Source organism: Thamnophis sirtalis, unplaced genomic scaffold, assembly GCF_051295495.1.
Source record: "Thamnophis sirtalis isolate CommonGarterSnake01/CBP01778 unplaced genomic scaffold, rThaSir2_p1.2 scaffold_1, whole genome shotgun sequence".
Taxonomy (NCBI): domain Eukaryota; kingdom Metazoa; phylum Chordata; class Lepidosauria; order Squamata; family Natricidae; genus Thamnophis; species Thamnophis sirtalis.
In genome coordinates, this window is record NW_028261381.1 from 105,665,261 (window position 1) to 105,686,915 (window position 21,655).

The 21,655-nt window shown below is 38.4% G+C and overlaps 1 protein-coding gene across 1 annotated transcript in view; it reads right to left on the bottom strand.

The window, feature by feature from the left end:
• LRP4 (LDL receptor related protein 4) overlaps positions 1 to 21,655 on the bottom strand; it is a 115,943-nt gene that overhangs the window by 9,785 nt on the left and 84,503 nt on the right. Inside the window, exons 17-37 of the mRNA XM_087720404.1 lie at positions 20,218 to 20,426; positions 19,865 to 19,946; positions 18,886 to 18,991; positions 17,957 to 18,158; positions 16,666 to 16,855; positions 15,378 to 15,509; positions 14,353 to 14,493; positions 13,405 to 13,491; positions 12,778 to 12,949; positions 12,490 to 12,652; positions 10,400 to 10,625; positions 9,414 to 9,717; positions 9,048 to 9,266; positions 8,504 to 8,638; positions 8,219 to 8,327; positions 5,976 to 6,120; positions 4,560 to 4,673; positions 3,793 to 3,916; positions 3,331 to 3,398; positions 2,689 to 2,776; positions 1,703 to 1,844 (exon numbers count right to left, since the gene is read on the bottom strand). Coding sequence (XP_087576530.1) covers positions 1,703 to 1,844; positions 2,689 to 2,776; positions 3,331 to 3,398; positions 3,793 to 3,916; positions 4,560 to 4,673; positions 5,976 to 6,120; positions 8,219 to 8,327; positions 8,504 to 8,638; positions 9,048 to 9,266; positions 9,414 to 9,717; positions 10,400 to 10,625; positions 12,490 to 12,652; positions 12,778 to 12,949; positions 13,405 to 13,491; positions 14,353 to 14,493; positions 15,378 to 15,509; positions 16,666 to 16,855; positions 17,957 to 18,158; positions 18,886 to 18,991; positions 19,865 to 19,946; positions 20,218 to 20,426 — 3,158 coding nt within the window. The remainder of the gene's footprint in view (positions 1 to 1,702; positions 1,845 to 2,688; positions 2,777 to 3,330; positions 3,399 to 3,792; positions 3,917 to 4,559; positions 4,674 to 5,975; positions 6,121 to 8,218; positions 8,328 to 8,503; positions 8,639 to 9,047; positions 9,267 to 9,413; positions 9,718 to 10,399; positions 10,626 to 12,489; positions 12,653 to 12,777; positions 12,950 to 13,404; positions 13,492 to 14,352; positions 14,494 to 15,377; positions 15,510 to 16,665; positions 16,856 to 17,956; positions 18,159 to 18,885; positions 18,992 to 19,864; positions 19,947 to 20,217; positions 20,427 to 21,655) is intronic.

The following is a 21,655-nucleotide window of genomic DNA, read 5'->3' on the forward strand; positions in this document are numbered from 1 at the left end:
CACTTATAAAGCCCACTGTAACATAGGACCAAGTATTTGCAGGATTGCCTTTGCCCCATTGTTTCTGCTCACCCCACCAGAACTAGTAGAGAGGACGTATTCTGGATCCCTTCCATTAAACAATGTAAACTTGTTGGACCAAGTTGTGCCTTTTCAGTAGCAGCACATGTCCTAGGGAACAGCATCCACACACCCCAGAGACTTGGAAACTGTTAGCTTTCTGCAAGACTTGACTATTCCCACAGACATCTGGGATAGACCGGATGTGCTTTGTTGGTGGTGGTGATGAGTGGAGTCAAGGTTCCTTGGGTAGAGTGTGTGTGTGTGTTTGTGTGTTTGTGTGTGTGTGTGTGTGTGAGAGAGAGAGAGAGAGAGAGAGAGAGAGACGCAGGGGGAAGAGGGGGAGAGGGAATGAATTTTAATCCTGTAAACCATACCTAGAATCACTTAGGTAAGATAAATTTATAAAATTCTGCAAGTATGAAATACTATCTAACCTATCAATCTCTGAGAAATGTCTTTGCAAATTCAGTTTACTTAAGCGTTAGTAGAAGAAGCAATAAATATATTGAGAGACAATAGTAAAAAGCACAAGCAAAAATCTTGAAATTGAAAAATCAGAAGAAACTACAAATGAGGAACTACTAGAAACAATGACATAGCAAAATACTATTAATATAAGCAATTATTAAACTAGGAATCAATACCAAAATAACAAGTGCAGAAGTTTGCTGTTACATACATCTTATAGAGACCCCTCCCTGTCCACAGTTCTGAAAATTGCGTCTAATCTTCCATAGAGAAAGTATAGTAAAAATTAGAAATATTGCCAATATCTGATTTATGCAATATTAAAAACGTCCAAGGGAAAATCTTTATTGAAAATGAGAAGTACTACACCAAGCAATCCATAATTAATTTTAGTATAAAAACAAACGGCACAAGGTAATATGTCTCCAAATCAAGCAAGATGCATTGGAAAGGAGAGAACTATTCAAGGTAAAGTAGTTTTCCTCTAAATCATGCTTCACCTCTTTCAAAAGGCCTCTTTTGGCTGATCACTTTTTGATTTCATGCTAGATGCAAATGTAAAAACAAAATCGAGGCAGTATAAAATGACTTAACAAGGGCAATTATACTTCTTTCTAAGGGCAGAAACAACAACAGTAGTTCAGCAACACAAAGCAGAAGGTTAGCCAAGCAGAAGTTACATCAGAGAGCATTAGGCTACTTAACGTAACAGAAATAAGGAAGGTGGAAGTTGCACAAACTCAGCTATGATACCTGATATGAGGCTGTGGATGGTCAAAAGAGGAATGGTGAAAGGCTATCAGAGGGGTGAGAAAGATGCTGAGGAAGAAACAGAGGAGACTTCAGCACCAAAAGAAATGGCTAAATTCTTAAAACTATTATTGATTTCCTTCAACCATAATATTAATAGGTAGCAAAACACCAATAGACACCGCGCAGTAAGAATTCCAGATCAGATCAGCTGGACCAACTCAAAGTAGAAGATACACATTAGAAGATCCTAAGATTAAAGCAGCAAAGACTATAATTAATATAACTAAAACAAGACATTCCAATTTTCTGACTGTCTAAGGCAGCTAAAGATTCCCATAATACAAATAAATTACGCTGCTGCAATTTTGTTTTTAATGCCACAGCAGATTAATATCAAGTTCTGAAAAGAGCTCTTTACCTCCTTCTTAAAGCAGAGCTGATTATATATGGCTGGCTTGGGAACTGTTTCAATCTTCACTTCTTGGGTAGATGTCCGATAAGAGGGATTACTGTAGGTCAGATTACTTAGATTAGGATCTGTGAATTTGGATTTCTTATGCCTGCAGGAACAATATGATAAAGAGAAAACATTTTTCTATTTAATAGATTCTGATCTATACATTTACTGCTACCATGGAGGTCGCCCTTCCTTTTATTTCCATATCAACAATGCAGTAGACAGTTCAGAGTGAGAAACGTGTGACTAGTCCAAGGCCACTCTGCGTCTCAATGCATTTCCTTAAAAACATTTGCTCTTGCAAAGTTCTACAGACAAACCTCATCCCTACACCAAAAAACCCTAGTGAAATTCATGGCAATGAAGTAATGTATACTTCATCATATGTACCAATGATGTATTAACTGAATGTTAATTGTATAGTCATTGGTACATCTGTTTAAAGAGACAAAGTGTATTTTGTTTCTTCCTGGCAAAGTAATGAACAATACCATTCACAAACAAGGAAAGTATCTATTTGAAAATGAAAGATTTAAGCCAAAGCAAGTTTAATATTCCATTATATGCCTACTTACAATTATCAGGCAGCATACATAGATACACCATACATAAATAAAAGAAGTCCAATCCTTTGAATGCGAAACTCCGTTACCACTTATCCTACCTATCTTGAATTTTACAGAAGTACTATATATGAAAAGAAAGGTTTTCTTACAAATTAAGTTATGTAAATAAACAAGCATCTGACCTTTATTGTCTAGCATTATTTTGCTTCTAAACTCCAGTTATCCTGTAAGAATACTACACTGTCTCATCTATTAGTTTTGCAAGGTAAAATGATAAATTTTCTTATGATTTACAGTACTGAGTTCAAAGAAATCCTGGCATGTGCTTAAAAGTATTCTGATACATTAATTCAGAAAGATTGAAGGAAGATATAGAATTACCTGTATATAATCACAGCACCAATCAGCAGCAGAATACTCAGTATACTGAGAAGACCTCCAGTGATGTAACTGACATGTAGCCCTTCTCCTGAAAGAAGATAAACAGTCAGATTAAGGGTGATGCTGTCATTTTACAACTATATATTCGTGGTAGTAAAAACCTGTGTGTCCTAAATCATGGGTGTCAAACTCGATTGTTTCACATGATGTATTGCGACATATTGTGAGGTTTTTTCCTTTGTGGGGCCAGGATGGGTGTGGCCTGCACATGACGCATCCTGCCCATGGGCTGCCAGATGGACACCCCCGTCCTAGATTGTTAAGTATTTATTTACATTTTATTACCTATTAGATTATGATGAACAGAACTGGATTAATATATGTATCTGAAATCACTAGGGTGATCTGCTGTGGTTTCATTCAGTATTAGCATCTTAGTTCCCACTAAGATTCATTGAGAAAAATAAAAAAAGTTGCAAAATAAAACAGCTGATGTGCAAGATAGCGAACTAAACACGTTGCTTTTTTGTCAACCTACAAATCTTTCATTCAAATGGCTCCAACTTAATTATAGCAATAGTTGATCATTTCTACTGTTCTTGAATCCCTGAGATGAAGTGAAGACAAACATGAAAATCTCACCTGCAGTTGCCAATATTGCTTCATTTGCTCGGTTGCACAAACCTTGACCAACTTTCTTGTCAGAGCAGCTATATAACAGCAAGAAAAAGTAGATATTGAGTTTCAGATGAAGCCATCTTCCTATTAGAAACTGTTAAATTGAACTAAGATAAAGCAGAAAACTAGGTAAAAAGAAGAACCTTTATAGCCCAAAGTTATTGCTGCTGTTATTATTAGAAAAACCTTTGTTTAATATAACACAATGAACTGTCACTATAAGGGGAGAAGAATGCATATTATATCTGAATGGTTGAAATTAACGGATTAGCTATGATCCCTTATCATCTGATAAAGTGGTAACAACTTGATGATGTCCAAAATATGGCAGTTTTAAAAAAATAGATAGAGAGAGGAGCCTATTTAAAAAAGAGATTGGACCCCACATTTTCCCTTCAATCCTTTCAATAAAGCAGAACCACTCACTTTCCTTCTATTGTTTCCACAGAAATATGGGGCTTGGTTGTTGGAGTTTTAAATCTGTCAGTAGAAGTCTGGCTCCTTTTGCTTACATGAGTTGTCTCAGGATTTGGAGGCCCCATGCTAGGAACTAGACAGAAGAAAAAGGAAAATAACCTGAGACAAAGGAGACCATGAAGCTTGGCCTTTTTATTTATGGAAATATAAACTTTTTCATTATTCAAGATATAGCAGAAGCATATAACATTCTTCTTGTAATGCAATATGTAGTGTTGTACTGTGAGAACAAAAATGAGAAATAAGCACTTCTAGTTTGACAGGCATCTAGAACTTGTGTAAATGCAATGGAAAACATATATCAGAAAGGTCTTATTTTATCTACTAATGAATGATTCCTAAATTACATCTGATATTATGTGTAGGAAAATGTTTGAAAACACTACACACAAATTGCTAGTGAAATATAACAAACTGTTCTGAATTGTATTCTAAGATTAAAGAATTGAAGAAGGAAGGCACAGTATATAGCGGACATCTGAAAGATAGAACAATCTTCTCAAGGAAAAAATATTTAACATTTTTAAATGAAACAGTGAAAAAAAAAGACAAATAGTACTCTCTTGTCCCTAGGCATTTGAATGCTTTACCAAAGAGGTACTTTTATAGCTGTAGTTTATTTAAGGAAATGAACCCATTTTTCTCAAGCAGCTTTTAATAAGAGAAAACATGGGCTATGATTCATGCTTGGGAGGTGTAGTATACAAACAACCTACCATTAAAACAAGGCCGTCCATCTGGTTCATCGGGACATGCACAAACAAAGTCAGAAGCCCTGGCAAAGCAGAGATGGGTACAGCCTCCATTATTCACTCCACAAATGTTTGTGCCTAGAAGATACAGACCAGACATTTCACAAACGATATAATATTCTCCTCCCCAGCATAGAACGTTATGTTACCTTACCCAAATATATATTAGGGTATAGTGAGAAGTATCTCCTCTGACCAAAGTGCCAATATGTTAGATGAATATTCTCCTGACCAAAGTTACTACAATACATCACAGAATATGAAATACCATGCTTTCTCCAAGACCCAGAGGAATAAATACTTTAGAGCAAAAACCACACAGACATTTTAAACTTTAAAAAAGTCAAACGCTTGTCGTGACAATATACAAAGTGTATGGGGCCTCTAATTTATTGGCTGCCTAAAAATATACGAATGTCTCTCTTCAAGCTCCAAGGATAGGTGGTTTTTTTTTTAAACCTCTACCTGGAGTTCTTTTAGCAGAGGCCAGGAGGCTGAAGAAGCAGTATAACTGGCAAGCTTGTGGCCTCCTTTTCAAATGCAGCCGTTTACTCTAAATCCTACTGAAATGAATAAGAGCAATTTGCTAGTATGGAACATAGCAGCAATAATACCAGGATTCAGAACGAGGAGTAGGTTTTTGTTTGTTTTGCCAATCACACATGTATGTGTGTACCTGAGGTTACTCTTCAGCAAGCTTTGCTCTTCTGGGCTCACACAGTAGATGACCATACTCAGAAAAGTTTCATAAAGCATACCAGAAGTGGCAGTCGGGTGTAATTACTTGGTGCCATCCAGCTACCACTTCCTTAATGCTTTGGATCAAAATCCTGTACTTTTCAACCTCTGATATGTTGTTCCTTGAGTGAGTTGGGACATAAGCAACAAAGGAGGCGTAGGTTTTCTTACATCCTTCTTGCCTAATTCATTATTTATACCTGCCTGAATTTTGTTTAATCAATGTGGGCTAATAGTAGTTAACGGACTGAAAGGCAGGTCAATTCCTATACTTTGTATGGTGAAGCCACTATCCCCAGCTGTTGTGTCTGAAGGGAATGCAGATAATTTCACAAGTATGATCCTAAATCCAAATAGCTTTCCATAATGATATGCTTTCAACTACTTTCTGCACCTAAATCCATACAAAGGCAACGTAGACAATTCAGAATTGTTTGTCAAGAGGGAAAACTAAAAAGAGATTCTCTGTATTTTGATTATGACAGCCCCTAAATTCTTCAGCCACCTCTCAGGACCATGCCAGATCAGTTGATGAGAGTTCTAATCCAATCATCCGGATTGCAAAAGACTGGTTTAGAGAATACATTCACTTCTTAATCTGATGCAATGAATTAATGAAGAAACCCAGGTGATTGCATATACCTGTTTGCCTTTGAGGAGAAATCACGATAATATCCATAAGTCCTTCCACATTGGCTAACACAGTCTCCTTATTACGACCAGAGTATTTGTCCACACGCTGAATTGATTTTGTTTGCCAGTCTGTCCAATACAGCCATCTATCCTGCTGCTCAGAAAACAGGCAAACATAAGATTAAAATATTATGTAATAAGCAGAGAGGAATAAAATGGGATCGTGTAAACTGAAAACTTGTTCTTGTCTGTATTTTTTTCAACATATCACATTTTTCAAGTAATATCAAGTAACTACATTAACGTAAATTATTTTATTTACTCTCATTTTTGCGAATGTATTAAAGTCTCTTCTGAAATAACTTTTGATTAATTAAATTAAAAGAAAAAGCTTCAATTGATTTTTAACATTGCTTGTCTCTTTTTAAATTTTATGTAGTTTTTATGTTGATAATATTTTATTGTACACCATCCAGAGTCCTTTAAGGGAGATGGGTAGTTTAATTTTTTTTATAAATAATTAAATAACATAAATAAATTATAATTGGGAGGCATTGAAATGTTTTAAAGTGCAATTTTTCATTAAGTTAATTTCTTCTATGTTGGTATATACTTTTTGTAAATATTTTGTTAATATGTTAGTAATATGCATATGTAAATATCAGTGACATGCGGTGAGGGATACCGTTGGTTAGGCAAGAGCGCGGCAGCGGCGAGAAGCAACGTCCCCGCCGCTGTGTCCGACAGGCGTCTCTCGTTTATGATGGACATAAACGCGAGATGCCTGTCGGACACAGCGGCGGGGGTGTTGCTTCTCACCGCTGCCACGCTCTGCCACCTCGCCCCCCGCCTCCTCTGTCCCCGCTGACATTCTTGGGAGCAGGTCGGGTGGCTGGCTGGCTGGGAGGAGAAGAGCAGTGAGTCTTTGTGCCGGCTGGCCGGCCAGGCAGGGAGCAGGTCGGGTGGGGGTGGGTGGCTGGCTGGCTGGGGAGGGACTCACCACTCTTCTCCCAGCCAGCCAGCCACTCACCCCCACCCGACCTGCTCCCTGCTTGGCCGGCCAACTGGCCGGCACAAAGACTCACCGCTCTTCTCCTCCCAGACAGCCAGCCACCCACCCCCACCCGACAAGGGCTCACCGCTCTTCTCCTCCTCCTCCTCCTCGTCCTCCCCGCTCGGTGCTGGGCTGGCTGCTAAAGAAATGGCGGCTAGTGGTCAAAGAAAAACCTCTCCAGAATCACCCTTGCACTTGCGCAGTCGCTCAAGTGCAAGACATGATTCACTGCTCCCAGATCAGGAGGCGGGAGAATCAGTGCCTCTTTTGCATATTAAATCCTTTGCTTTTTAACTCCGCCTTAACTTTTAAAAGGCGAAAAATTCCTTAAGCAAAAGAGGCCCCGAGTTCTCTCGCCTCCTCCTAGTTAACACTGAGAGCAGACACCAAGCCACTGTGACTTGAAATCTGGTAGCAACTATCCTGGCTTTAATTCATTAAAAAAAATATTTAAAACTCTTTCCTTTCTCTCAGGAGACTGGGGAGGCTCCGCCTCCCTTGCCTCTAGTGACTGCACGTCCCTGCTAAATATTATAAAGATTTATATACTACGGAATCCCCTAAAACTATGGACATTTCATTTTGAAGTTTTGGAAGATATGAAAAATCAGATGTGATTTACAAAAATTAATCAATAATCCTGAAATTTGTTCAAATTTGAATCATCCCCAAATATCTCCCATTTGCATCCCACAAATCTGAATATTGCATACGATTGCTATTGCCAATGCTTCTAGGGCTAGCTTAAATAATAAAAGTGATAAAGGACAATCCTGCTTGGTATCTCTTAAAATCATAATAGGTTTTGAATAATGTTTGTTCTAATCTGAACTCTTGTTAAGGCATCAATATGTTTAATCATCTTACAAAAACTGGTCCCAAATTTAAATTTCATTAATATTTGTTTTAAAAATTGGATTTCCAGAGAATCAAAAGCCTTAAATACATCTAAGGAATCAATATTATTCCTTGATTCCTCTGTCATAAAGAAACTTGTTTTCATCCTTCTGCACATTAGCTGGACTATATACTATATTACCTCTCTTTAAATGATTATAGCATCACTTAACAGGCTGATATACCGCAGAAAGAAAAAGGAGATCTGTATAAACTTTGTCCACTGTGCACAAAGTAAACAAACTATTAGCTTAGAAGTTAAGTTTCATTTCAGCATTCACCACCCCACCTTCCTTTGTACCTGTGTCAAGGCAAAGGGATGTGACACTTGACTGATCAACACTTGGCGTAATTTCCCATTAAGATCAGCACTTTCAATGCGGTCTAGATGAGCATCTACCCAATAAATTCTAGAAGGAGAGAAAGAATGGAAGTTAAACTAATATCCACTTCTGAAATTTTCTTTCGGTTACAATTTCTGATTCTAAGGCAGCCCAGGGACTTGCCTTAAAAAAAAAGTAAAGTTTTTTTAAAAAACCACAACAGTTCTCCAGTCAATAATTTCAAAATGCAAGGTTATACTGACCTTCTGATGTCATAATCCAAAGTCAGTCCATTGGGCCAGCCTAAATCAGTATTGATCAATATCTTTCGTTCAGAACCATCCAGGTTTGCTCGTTCAATTTTAGCAATATGTCCCCAGTCAGTCCAAAAGAGGTACCTAGAAGAAAATGAATCAAATACAAAATGTTACATGTCAGTCAACTCTAAAAGATGGCCTGTCTGCCAAAGAAATCCATTTGCCTTATGTCAGAAGGCAGAACTCTACTTTAGCCAATCCTCTTTCTTTTTCTCTCCTACTCATTCTATCCCTTCCTCAACCTGGCATCTTCCAAGTGGAACAGCGCCCTCCTGATAACATAACATAACCCGTGATAACATAGCAGCTCCCTCCTGATAACATAACTAGTGAGAATAGTAGCCCAAAATATCTTGAAGGCACCTGGTTGGGAAAGTTACTCTACACTTACCTTTTCGGCTGATGTACTAACAGAAGAGAATATTTGTCCCTAATGCAATAAATTATTTAAATAAATATTTTTGCTAATGCTGACTTTTCAACCACTTACCCTTTTCTAGGAAAGACAGCAATGGCCCGTGGTTCATCCAGACTGTTATTTATCAGCACTTTCCTGCAGCTTCCATCCAGTCTTGCAACTTCAATTGTGTTGCGGCCAGTGTCTGTCCAATATAGATTTCGAGCTACCCAGTCCACAGACAAGCCATCTGTTCTCTTTAGTCCTTGGCCAATAATAGTTTCCATATTACTGCCATCTAAATCTGCTCGCCTGGAAAAAGATATCATAGAGAATAAGAAGAACATTCTATCTCAATATTTTTCCATAGGGCAGATTCCTTTGACAAAGAACAGTTTGGGGGGAAAATATGATTATGTAGCTAATTAACATAGAATGAGGAATTTGGAAGATACCTACCTAATAACATCTAATATGACATCTGTGTAATAAACCTTGCCATCTACACTGTCATAGTCCAAGGAGATAACGTTGTTCAGCTCTGGGACAGGGACATAAACATCAATGTGATCACTAGTATCTAGTGAGATTCTCCTGATGGAGCCCCGGCTAGAGAAGAGCAGGTAGGTTTCAGGAGAAGAATCGCAAGATCTTTCATCGATCTTCAGTTGAATCCCAGTAGGGCAGGCACATGAGAAGCCTTCCGGGTTTGGGAGGCAGAGATCGGAGCAACCTCCATTTTTCACGCCACATTTGTTAGTACCTTAGGAGAAATGGATCAGATCTAAGATTACCATCAAAAGGCTAATATTAATTCAGTATAGCTTTCCTCAGGCTAATGCCCTCCAGATATAATTGAGCTTTTGATTTCATAACTCTCAGGCTAACAAGGCCTAAGGAATTGTGCTTGAACAGTAAGAATAAACAATGGAGTAAAATCTACAGGAAATGCCTGGAGACCAAATAAACATTCTGGTTGCTTTTTACAAAAAAATACCATATTTTTCAGAGTATAAGACACACCTTTCCTCCCCCTAAAAGAGTGTGGAAATGTTGGTGTGTCTTATACACCGAATACAGCCATTTTTGGCCTCCCAAAGCCCTTTTTTTGCAAAAAACGGGTGAAAAACTGAGGGATTTTTGCCTTCCCCCAGCCTCCAGAAGCACTCTGCAGGCTTCAGCAAGGCTGGAGGAAGGCAAAAATGCCCATTTCTGCCCATTTTTCGCAAAAAACGGGTGGCATTTTTGCCTTTACCCAGCCCTGTTGAAGCCTGCAAAATGCTCCTGTGGGCCAGGGAGGACAACAGCTTTTTTTCTTACTTACCTCTTCAAAATCTTGGTGTGTCTTATAGTCCGAAAAATACTGTACATGAGTTATTTTCAAGAATTAAAGCATGCCCATGAAAATTCAGGAAGTCTAGCTTAAAGAAAATAGGAAAACTTACCAAGAGGTCTCCCTCTGTCAATGCCCTGGATATCCATTAATCCAGGAAGATTTGTTCTCACCAAGATGACATTAGCACCAGTGTTCTTATCAGCTCGGTGAATGCTTCTTGTTTGCCAATCAGTCCAATAGATGAAAGTATCTAATAAAGTTAGGCCATAAGGGTGCTGCACTGGGGAGAGCAGGGTGTGGCGGTTTGCACCATCTAGATCTGAAGTTTCGATACGCTGAAAAAAACAGAAGGTTGGAATGTCAAGAAACTTTTGATTATGGATTCAGAGACCTCCAATAGGTAGCAACTCTTCCTAGGATCCAAGAAGCCCAATAATAGTGTAATCTAGATGCTTATTTCTAGCATTCTACTAAACTATATTACAATTTCACCCAAGGATTCCATAAGACGAAAAAGAAAAGAAAAGCCTTGCCAGAAGAAATGAAGTCAGCAAAATGTATCTTGACTTCCCAACTATGCTATGCAATGAATCAACTGTTGATCGTCTGGATTTCCACAACACTCTGGACCAGGCTAAAAAAGGCGTCTACCCAGTGATCAGCATGTTGTGTTGATCACTCCATCTTATGTGTTTGGATCAGCAGGTTTTGAGAACATAGGAAATAGACTTTGCTATTCTGTGATTAGGATTTAATTTATTGTATTAATCTAGCTATCAATAAGGCCATCATTTGGGCGCCTCATCAGGGCATACCTTTAAGAAAATCAACAGTGAATTTCAATGCTCCGTTTCCACTTTGAAAAGAAGACATCCATGCCTTGTGAGACAGATTTGTGAGTGAACTCATCATCCTAAGTTTTTTCTCAGAGACAATATACATATTGTATATAAAAAATTGAAGCAAGTCACAGAAAGATTCCAAGCTACCATATCTAGATTCTAAAATCTGACTCTCTTTGCTTCTTATCTGTAACTCATCAGAGAGCAATACAGGTAGTTCTCAATTTGCGATCATTCATTTAATAATAGTCCAGAATTATGATAGCCTCAGAAAGGATGCTTTACACTCCATGAACTATGATACCCTCGCAATCTGGTTGCTTGGTAACCTGAACACACATGACTGGTTGCTAACCACACTGCAAGCTTGTGATTGCCATCTTCTTTACCAGCTTCCCCAGAAAGTCAATGGGGAAGCTGGCAGGAAAAGTTGCAACCTGCTGCTGTCTGCCAAGAGGATTCCCTCATGTCTCTGGAAGCTCACTGAAAGAAGCTGCATCCCAAGAGAGGTGAACTTCTTCAGCAAGGTGCAGAAACAACTGAAATCCTGGAGATATTGGCTCTGTTCTTGCGCCCTGCCAAAGGAGTTCCCTTCCTTGCATGGAGGGAACTGAACTCATTTGGTTCTGGAGGATTTTGGCTCTGTTTCTGCACCCCAACGAAGGAATTGATTCCATGTGCAGAGGGGAGCTGAACTCCTTTGGCAGACAGCTCTTATAACCGGCCCCCAGGGACAAGGGAGCCAAAATCCAAGCAAAGTGTGGTAAGATAAGGAACAGGTGGTAGGGATGCCTGGGAGACATGGCACAGGTCATGCACAAGGGTCTCTTCACTCTGATCTGAAAATCCTGCTTATATTGTGGCAGGGGGGATTTTTAGCTCCTGAAGGAAGCCTCCCAGGTCTCCCCTACCTCCTGAAGCATCCCACACTCCTTATCTAGGACTCCATTTGGCTAACAACCTGCCCAATCATTTAATGACCAAAACTGGATTGTGGTCATTGAGTGACATGACATTTCACTAAACTATCGTTTCGCTCAACAACCAAGATTCTGATCCCAATTGTGGTCATAAGTCAAGGACTACCCGTACATAAATACATTCAAGTGAAACAGAAGTCAATGCAATGTCAACCAATATGAAGTTTAAGCAATAAAGTTTGATTGGTTATGGGTGCTTTAGACACGCAAGTCATTGAATGGTGTTAGAATCTCAGAGTGATGAACATGCATATATGTCCAGATTTATTCTTAATCCCTAAAATCTCATACTCATCTTTACATTACATTGCTTCACCTTGAGGCAACTTTCTACACAAACATTCAAAATTGTAGACTGTCCCTCATGTCATTCTAACCTCAGTATGTGCATCAGCCCAAAATAGTTGCGATCCAGCTTTATCCACAGCCAGACCATTAGGCCATCCCAGATTGTTGCTAATAAGCACCATGCGGTTAGAGCCATCCATCCCTGCTCGTTCCAGTTTAGCATTTTCACCCCAGTCTGTCCAATACATATACCTAAAGGGGAAAAAAGGGGGGCAAATAAACTATCCATTGAAAAGTCAACATATTACTTATTGTTATGTTCTCGTCTCCTCTGCAGATTTTGCCTTGAAAACAAGGCAACCACTGTTAGCACTCACCCCATTTCATGATATAATGCAATTGCCCGTGGGCTATCCAGATTTTCCCATATCAAAACTTTTCTCATTGTCCCATCCAGGTTAGCCACTTCAATTCTGTTTGTTCCTGTATCAGTCCAATACACTTTGCGGCCAATAGCATCCACAGCTAATCCATCTGTGGTTTGTAACCCTACATCAAAAGAAATACCGTATATTATTGTTATAGTGTTAGTAACAAATACTGCATTTACTATCCTGTTTCCTCACAATATCCACTGGATGTTCATGGCAACCTTTCAGAGGTGGTGTTCAGCAGGTTCTGACCAGTTCTGGAGAACCGGTAATGGGAATTTTGAGCAGTTCGGAGAACTGGTAAATACCACCTCTGACTGGCCCCGCCCCCATCTATTCTCTGCCTCCCAAGTCCCAGCTGATCTGGAGGAAATGGGGATTTTGCAGTATCCTTCCCCTGGAATGGGGAGGAAATAGAGATTTTACAGTATCCCCTGCCATGCCCACAGAACCGGTAGTAAAAAAATTTGAATCCCACCACTGCAACCTTTATATTAGAGCTTTAGAAGTTGCATTAGGTGAAGATAATGCAAAAAAAAATTCATATCTTTGAAAGAGTCATCTATTTATTACCTGTAGTAATGATATCTTCATACTGAGATCCATCCAGTGAAGCTCTGCTAATCTTCCTCAATGTGCTGTCTGACCAATAAACCTTTCCTGTTGAAAAAAACATAAGAACGTTAGTTTCATTTATTGAAATTAAATTCCCTTGTTAGTCCATAAATATCTAAGATTATTTTGGTGAAAAGCAACACTGTAAAGTGTGTCTTCTGGGTCTTTTATGTCATCAATCTATTATTTATTCTATTATTGCTAGAAAAAGATGGAGGAAAGTAAGTAAGAAAGCATATATCTCTATATCCATCTGTCAAGAAAAGCAAAAACAGCAGCAAATTATTTATGAATATACCATATGATGTTTAACGAAGACACACACCATCACTATATTAATATAAAATATGTTATTATTCCATACACACACATCACACATACATGCATTTATCAGTTTTAAGATTTATGGACTTCAACTCTTCGACTACCACAGTAACATGTTCTGAGGTGAAGTCCAGACATCTTAAAAGTTTCCAAGGTTGAAAAACACTACATTTCCCCAGGGCAGAACCTATGTGGAATACAATTGCCTTGAAAATTATTTTTGGGGAAAACTGCCTTCTGAATATGTACAAGAGCATTGAAGCAGGGAATTTTTTTCAGCTATCCTCAAAACCAGCTTTCTTCAGTCTGGTGCCTAGTAGATATATTGGGACTACAGCTCCCAAAATTTTCAGGAACATGGCCTGTAGGAATTCTGGAGTTCCATTTGAAGGTCTTTGGAGCCATATTAGTTTGGAAACGGTTGCTTTAATAAGACTTGGACATTTCTTTTGCAATGATTTCATGAACCTAGGGGAATGTGTTGTTTAATATGAATCACACCACTTATTGGACAAGTTGCCTTTCATTTACTCTGCCCTGAATAATTCCACACCTAATAAGGTTAAATTACATATTGCCAACCTTCTTCAGGATCAACTCCAATGGCGATGGTGTTTTTCATAGTGACGTTGACTGAGACAACTACATCAGCAAAATATGGAATATCAAGTGAAACCAGACGAATATCTGACCTTCTTGCAAAGATCAGGAAGGTAGTCATTCCTGCAAAATTGAAAACGGAGTTCAATGCATAATTTACAGTAATTCCTTTTCTCAAATGTCCCTTCTTACTGCAACAAAAAATCAGCTGGCAAAGGTGATCTTGGCAATGACTAAAGCCACCAATTTATCCAAGACCATAAAAGTAGGGCCATAAATGTGATGAAAGATCATTAGAAATACTGAATGTGGTTCTTCAACTATGTAATAATTATTTTTAAGCATAGGCTTAAAGAAAAATATTGTTCAATATAATTTACCAAAAGTACTTTACTACAAGCTAAATATTACTGCAAGCCAAATAAAATAAATTGCGATAAACAGAATCACTACAAATAAGGTCCAGAATATTAAAAAAAATTCATGTCTTCAGATTTTATATATATTAAACCAATACACGAATTATGTATTTATCATATTCAACAGGTTCCAACAAATCTAGTGACATTTTCATGTGTAAACTGATATATGTTTACAGTTTAATGTTATTAAACTTAGTAAAACAAAATATTGCATAATATTGAAAAGCAGCAAGGATTCCACAAATACAACTACTCCACTTTATCAAGCTCTCTGTTAAGGCATTTATGTCTGATACTACAAAGCATAGTAGTCCAAATTCTATCTATTTTAGTAAGTGATCAGACCCAATTTGGAACACATTTTATGTAGACATGTCATCATAATCAAAGCTATTCATACCTTTGGCTGAAAAGTAGTAATAAATACTGTAGCACACATAAAATTCTACCTGAAGTAGAACAGGTATTTAGGTAAAATACTTCTTGTAATTTGAATGTACAACTTTTCTAGGGACGGAATGTGGGGTTTAGGAGGTCTTACTCTCTTCCAGGGATTACTAGAACCACAGAAGATAAGACACCCACCAGATAAACATGTTCTGCCATCTGGTTGTAGGTTGATGCCAGTCGGGCAAGAACAGCTGTAGCCTTTAGGAAGTGGAGCCAAGAGACAAAGATGACTACATCCACCATTATTAATGTGGCACGGTGTATGTACTGAAAGAGATAGTAGCAAAATCATGTATCAAAAGAAAACAATTACGAATAACTGTGGTTTACAAAATTCTATAGGTGTGTGTGAGTGTGTGTGTGTGTGTGTGAGTGAGTGAGTGAGTGAATGGATGAATGAATGGATGGATGGATGAATGAATGAATGAATGAATGAATGAATGAATGAATGAATGAATGAATTGGGTAAGGGAGTATTTTCCATTAAAACAAACAGATGTGCAAACTGATACTTCAGGGTTTCAAATCTTTCAGCAAAATCCCCAGCTCATCAAAAATCCACCCCAATTTATAGTTTTTAATCTAACAAAGGTAGAGTGATAATACTTAGAAATATGTGTCTTAGAATAACAGAGTTGGAAGGGATCTGGGAGGTCTTCTAGTCCAACCCCCTGCTTAGGCAGGAAACATTATACCATTTAAGACAAAAGGTTATCCAAGCTCTTCCATTAACTGAATTGAATTAATGTAATTATTGCTAATGTAACTTAATATGTAAACAAAATAAAATCAAGCATGGTTCCAGTTACTTTTACATGTGGTCCTGCCTAATTTAAATAACAACAACAACATTATTACAGGTAGTTCTTGACCATTCATTTATACAACATTTGAAGTTATGATTGCATTGAAAAAGAGCAATTTACAGCTGGTCCTTGCATTTATGGCATGTGATCATGATTTGAGCACTTGGCATCCTTTGAGCATTTACAGCAATTGCCATGTCCTGGAGTCACATAACTGCCATTTGCAACCTTTCCAACCAGCTTCTGACAAGCAAAATCAATGGGAAAGTTGGTAGGGAAGTTCACGGAAGTCACAGTCCCGTGATGACTCATTTAATGCCTGTGGTGATTTGCTTAAAGACCACATCAAAAAAAAGATTGTAAAATTGGCTGTAGTCACATAATGCCTCACTTACGACCACACCATTTAACAACTAATTTTCCAATTCCTGTTGTGGTCATAAGTTGAGGACTACCTGTAGAATTAAAGAAGGGGAGCTGGTGGGTAACAATGGGTGCCCTCTAGTGATTCCATGAACCTTATGGCACTGTCAGGGTAGAATGAAAAACCTGAAGCTCTTTCTATCTGGAGCCCAAAGACGTGTAACTTCTTATCTTAATGCAGAAGACCTCCATACCTGCAGGTCTCTGTCGATGAAAGACATGGATATCCATAAGGTTTTCCAGGTTGTCCTGTAGAGTCTCATGATCCAGCCCTGTCCTCTTGTCTGCACTCTGGATGCTTTTCGTCTGCCAGTCTGTCCAGTAGATCCGAGTTCCGTAAAGAGTGAGTCCAAACGGGTGAGGCAAATTGCTCCCGATCAATATCTGTCAATCCCAAAAGCAAATCAACCACTATCAGGAAAAAAGCAGGTTTTTTTTAAAAAAACAGCAATGCACAGCTGCCTTAGGAGCAGTGGTAGACTATACAAACTATAGAAGCCAATCTGGATCAGTCACTAGGACCAGAGGTTTAGTCTTCTGAGCTTTTGGGCTCGTGTTAGAACCCATCCTCAGGAAACTTCTCATTACGGTGAGAGAGAAGTTCCCTGAAGATGGGCTCCAGCACAAGTCTGAATGCTCAGACAACTAAACCTCTGGTCCCAGTCACCGACCCAGATTGGATCTTGCAACATTATCCTGGGACACGTATATTTGCCTCCATGTTTGACAAAATGGAGAGCAACTTTTCCCAACCTGATCCCTTTCAAATGCGCTGGACAGGGGTGGGTTCCTGCCAGTTCTAACCTCTTCTATAGAAGAGGTTCCACAAATCTACAGTGCCATTTAGAACTGGTTCCAGCTCCCTCCCCCCGCCCGTCTGCACATCATCAAGATGAAGAGCGAGAGGAGGAATTCAGGGACTTGGAGTCCACAAGTCTTAAAGCTGTCAAGTTTGAACACCCCTGGTTTTTTTTTCTAAAGGGTTAGGGGTGCAAGGGTCTTGTAACTTTACAGCTTTAAGACTTGCACACTTCAATGCCAGAGTTCCTGAGCCAACATTTTGGTTGCTAAGCAAGAGCGTTGTTAAGTGAGTTTCACCACATTTTACAAGTTGGCCATGCCCACCCAGTCACATGGCCGGCAAGCTACTCCCACAAAGCAGGCCACAACTACAGAAGAGGTTCTAAAAATTTTTGAAACCCACGACTGGCGCTGGACCTTCAGGGACCTGGCTGAGAATTATCATGGGCATCAGGGGAAGTCTAAGCCTGTCTCAACAATGCAGCACAGTTTTCAATACATTTCACTGTCTTAGTCCTTGCTCAAAAGTTATTCATTTTGTCCCTTTAGAGGAGTAACTGAACCTCTGAAGATCAGAACAGGGCATGTTGAATCCAAGAGAATACATGTATGGTGTCTGTAAACAAGCATTGTATAACTCCTATTTACCCTTTCCCAGAAGTCAATTCAACTTGGTTATTTTACCTTCCTATCACTGCCATCCAGGCCAGCATACTCAATTGTTTTCATGCCAGCATCTGCCCAGTAGAGGCGCTGAGACTCATAGTCAATAGCCAGTCCATTGGGCCATGTCAAGTTGGAAGAGATGATCACCAACCGATCGGAGGCATCCATTCCTGCACGCTCAATCTTTGGGTTAGCTCCCCAGTCAGTCCAGTACATTAACCTGCATATAAATGCCCCAAAATGGTGTATAACTGCTAAACCTTATTCATCTAACCATTTTTATTTAACTGGATTAGGAAAGAAAGAGAACGGAACAGAAAAGAAAACCCGAAACAACGAAGGCTTTCCACTTTTGCAGTGGCTACTTAGGTATTTGCTTACATTTGCCAAATATACCAGCATCTTTTCATATGGTGTTGAATTGTAAATGACAGTAGCTCCAGCCAAGTTAGCCAAAAGTAAGCCAGAATGCAGAGTTGTAATTTACAACATCTTGTACATTAGTCGAAACAGCTACATGTTACTCATCCCTTTTCTGCAGGTAACTTTAATATGGTCATCCTCCTTATTCTTTATGACATATTAATGTTTGTTTGTAAGAGTTAATTCATAAGCAGGCAGATCAATACCCTTCAAAAGATTTTCATTCACCTCTATTAGCTGTAGCTATCATGACCATTGACCAGGTTTGGTGCAAAATTCAATACTGGATTGTCTATTCTCAACATTAGAGAATACAACATTGTCTATCCCTGAACTAATCTTTTAAGGATATTGGGCATACAGGATACAGTTTTTGTTTTATGAAGTATCAGCAGATAAGAATGAACTTTACAGACCTTTAAAAATTATAACAGTAAACTTTCAGGGATATCACTGTCATGAAGAACCAACATGCAATGACATACAGGAATTGCATCAATGCAGTCTCAAGAGACAGTTCTCACCTTCCAACAGGATCCACCACAATATCTCTTGGTCTGTCTAGGTTTTCCCATATTAGAACAGTCCTCATGGTTCCATCTATGTTAGATACCTCTATCCGGTCTGTTCCTGCATTAGGTAGAAAAGGGAAAGAAAAAAATAATCAGCCTTCAGAACCAGGGAAAAAAATCATAAAAGAAAATAATCCATACCAAAATTTCATGCACACACCATGGCAAAGAAAACCAACAAGGTATATCAGCAAATGACATCCTCAGCAGGCCTACAAAATATCCTCAGTCTAGAATAATAACTCCTGATCTCTGTGAACTTTTTTCCAATTAATTTGATCATCATATTTAGTCATCCTTACTCAGAAACTATTGGTTCTATTAAAGTAAGTAAAACACAGGATACTTTTACCAAAATCTTTCCTTTACTATAGGTTTGAATGCTGCTCCATGTTCTTTTTATCCACAAGAAAAACAAATTTATTCAGATAGTCTAAAAATTCTGTCTACTGGAATATTTCAATTTGGAAATTCAAAAAACCCATTTGAATGATTCTATCATTTATATGCTACAGTACAAAGCAACCTTTCACATTTGCATCTGCTGATAACATTGACAAACCAAGTACATTAGTACAAGATTAAAATGTGTAACTGAAACATTTTAAATAAAGTGGCATGCAGGGACATTTCTACAGGAATAAATTGATATACTAGAGATTTTCCTATTTTGGAGCACTCCTTTTTAAAAATGACATAAAATGAGTTCTTACTCCCAGAATTTCTTTGCAACCTGTCCACTCTTTACAGGAAGGTGAAATGTTATTAAAATCATCATGATCATAACGTTTGAAAGAGTCTCATTCATATATCTCAATAGATGCATTGGGAACAATCCTGCTAAGAATTTGGAAGGAAATTTTTCAGTGAGTGGTTAGGTTTTAGAGTAGCAAAGGAACTTCTTTGCCAATTTGGCAGTGGCCTTCAGTACCTGCATCTGTCCAGTACAACTTGTTTGTGACCCAATCAACAGCAAGACCAGCTGGGCTTTCAAGACTGCTTTCCACCACAATCTAGCAACAAAACAAACACAATGAAACTTTGAGGGAAATATTGTTCTAACCAGAAACACTGACCTTTCTTGGACTATGAATGTTCAGTTGTTTAAATAAAGATCTGGAATTAATCCACTTTAAGATATACACATGGAATATATTCCTCAAATAGTTGGAAAAAAAACAGAATTGAAAGATTAGAGAGTTATAATGAGCCAAAATGGGTGTAACAAAACAAACACAAGACAAGCAACTTATATGCTTCCACTGAACTTCTGTGGGATATTACCTCCTGGCCTGTTCCGTTCCATTTTGCCCGACTAATGGAATCAGTGCTAACATCTGTCCAGTAGACATAGTCACCCTGTGCATCCCAGTCCAGAGCCACAGCACTGCGCACATCTGCCAAGGGGATGACAACATCAGACAGGTCTTCTGTGTCGAAGCTGATACGACGGATGTCCATCCTTCGGGCAAAAAGCAGGAACTTGTCAAGACCTGATCAAAGGTCGAAAGGTCTTCTTTTAATATCTCTAACAGAAAATTATGGTAACAAACACAAAAAAGTGATCTTGGCACAACGAAGTTCTTTTACATCCATGCTTTCTAATGGAGCCAATCTATAATGTAGGCCAGACCTGAACTAGTACTAGCCCTTAAACTTATATACCGCTTCACGGTACTTTACAGCTTACAGAATCAGCATATTGCCTCCAACAATCTGGGACCTCAGAAGGATGGAAGGCTGAGTCAACCTTGAGCCGGTTAGGATTGAAGGAATCGATTCTAACCGGCTGCAATAGTGCATTCTAACCACTGTGCCACCATGGCTCTTAACTAACTAGCAAATAAGTACAAAGAAAAAGGAAGGAAGTATATAATGTTGAAAGAAGGATTTTAGGATTAGAAGAAAAAAGAATATGTTCTTAAATAAAATGTACCTATATGTAAGGACATGACAAGGTACATTAATTGGCAGTTCCATTATTCTAAATATTAGGAAGAAGAATATGAACTTGTTCGCTTAGGATCCATCAGTGCCACTGCTAGCATTAGCTAGTCAAGTGCCTTTAGAAAACCCAGGAAGAAAAAAATGAATGAAAAACTGCCCTTCATTAGCAATTCTAGCAATTTACTTTCTTCTGCCTCTGACCCCATAAGTTCAATGTAATTTTTATAGCATTAAGGGCTGATAATCCAATTTTCCATTAATAAACTAAATTTAAAAATTGGTCGAGTCACAGGCTGTCATTGCATATAGAAGCAAACTATTCTACAAACTATGCATTGTGTGGAAAAGCAATTGGTTGTCAACAGACAAATTATTTCATTAAACTTGCAGTTCTAATATTATCTCTATCCAACTTCTCTCTACCGTTACATTCTCAGCATTTTATAAACTTCCATAATCTTCCTACATCAGCAGTCTTTTTAGTTGTTTGAGATACTTATATCGTATTTTCCAATTAAGCAAGTATCAAGCTAAGAAATATGTTATTATTTCCCCAAAATAAGAATTCCATCTTTCCTTGCAGAGAAGATACCCCAAATCCTTCATCATTCCACTGGTGTTTTTCTGCAGCTGAACTTTTGATTTGTTTGTTTTGTTTATAAAATTGGAAAAAAATATTCTATATTTTATATGGAAATTTGGAAAAACCACAAAAAAATTAAAATGTCATCTTGTCATCAAGTCATAAATAGGTGGTAATATTGGCAATCTATTG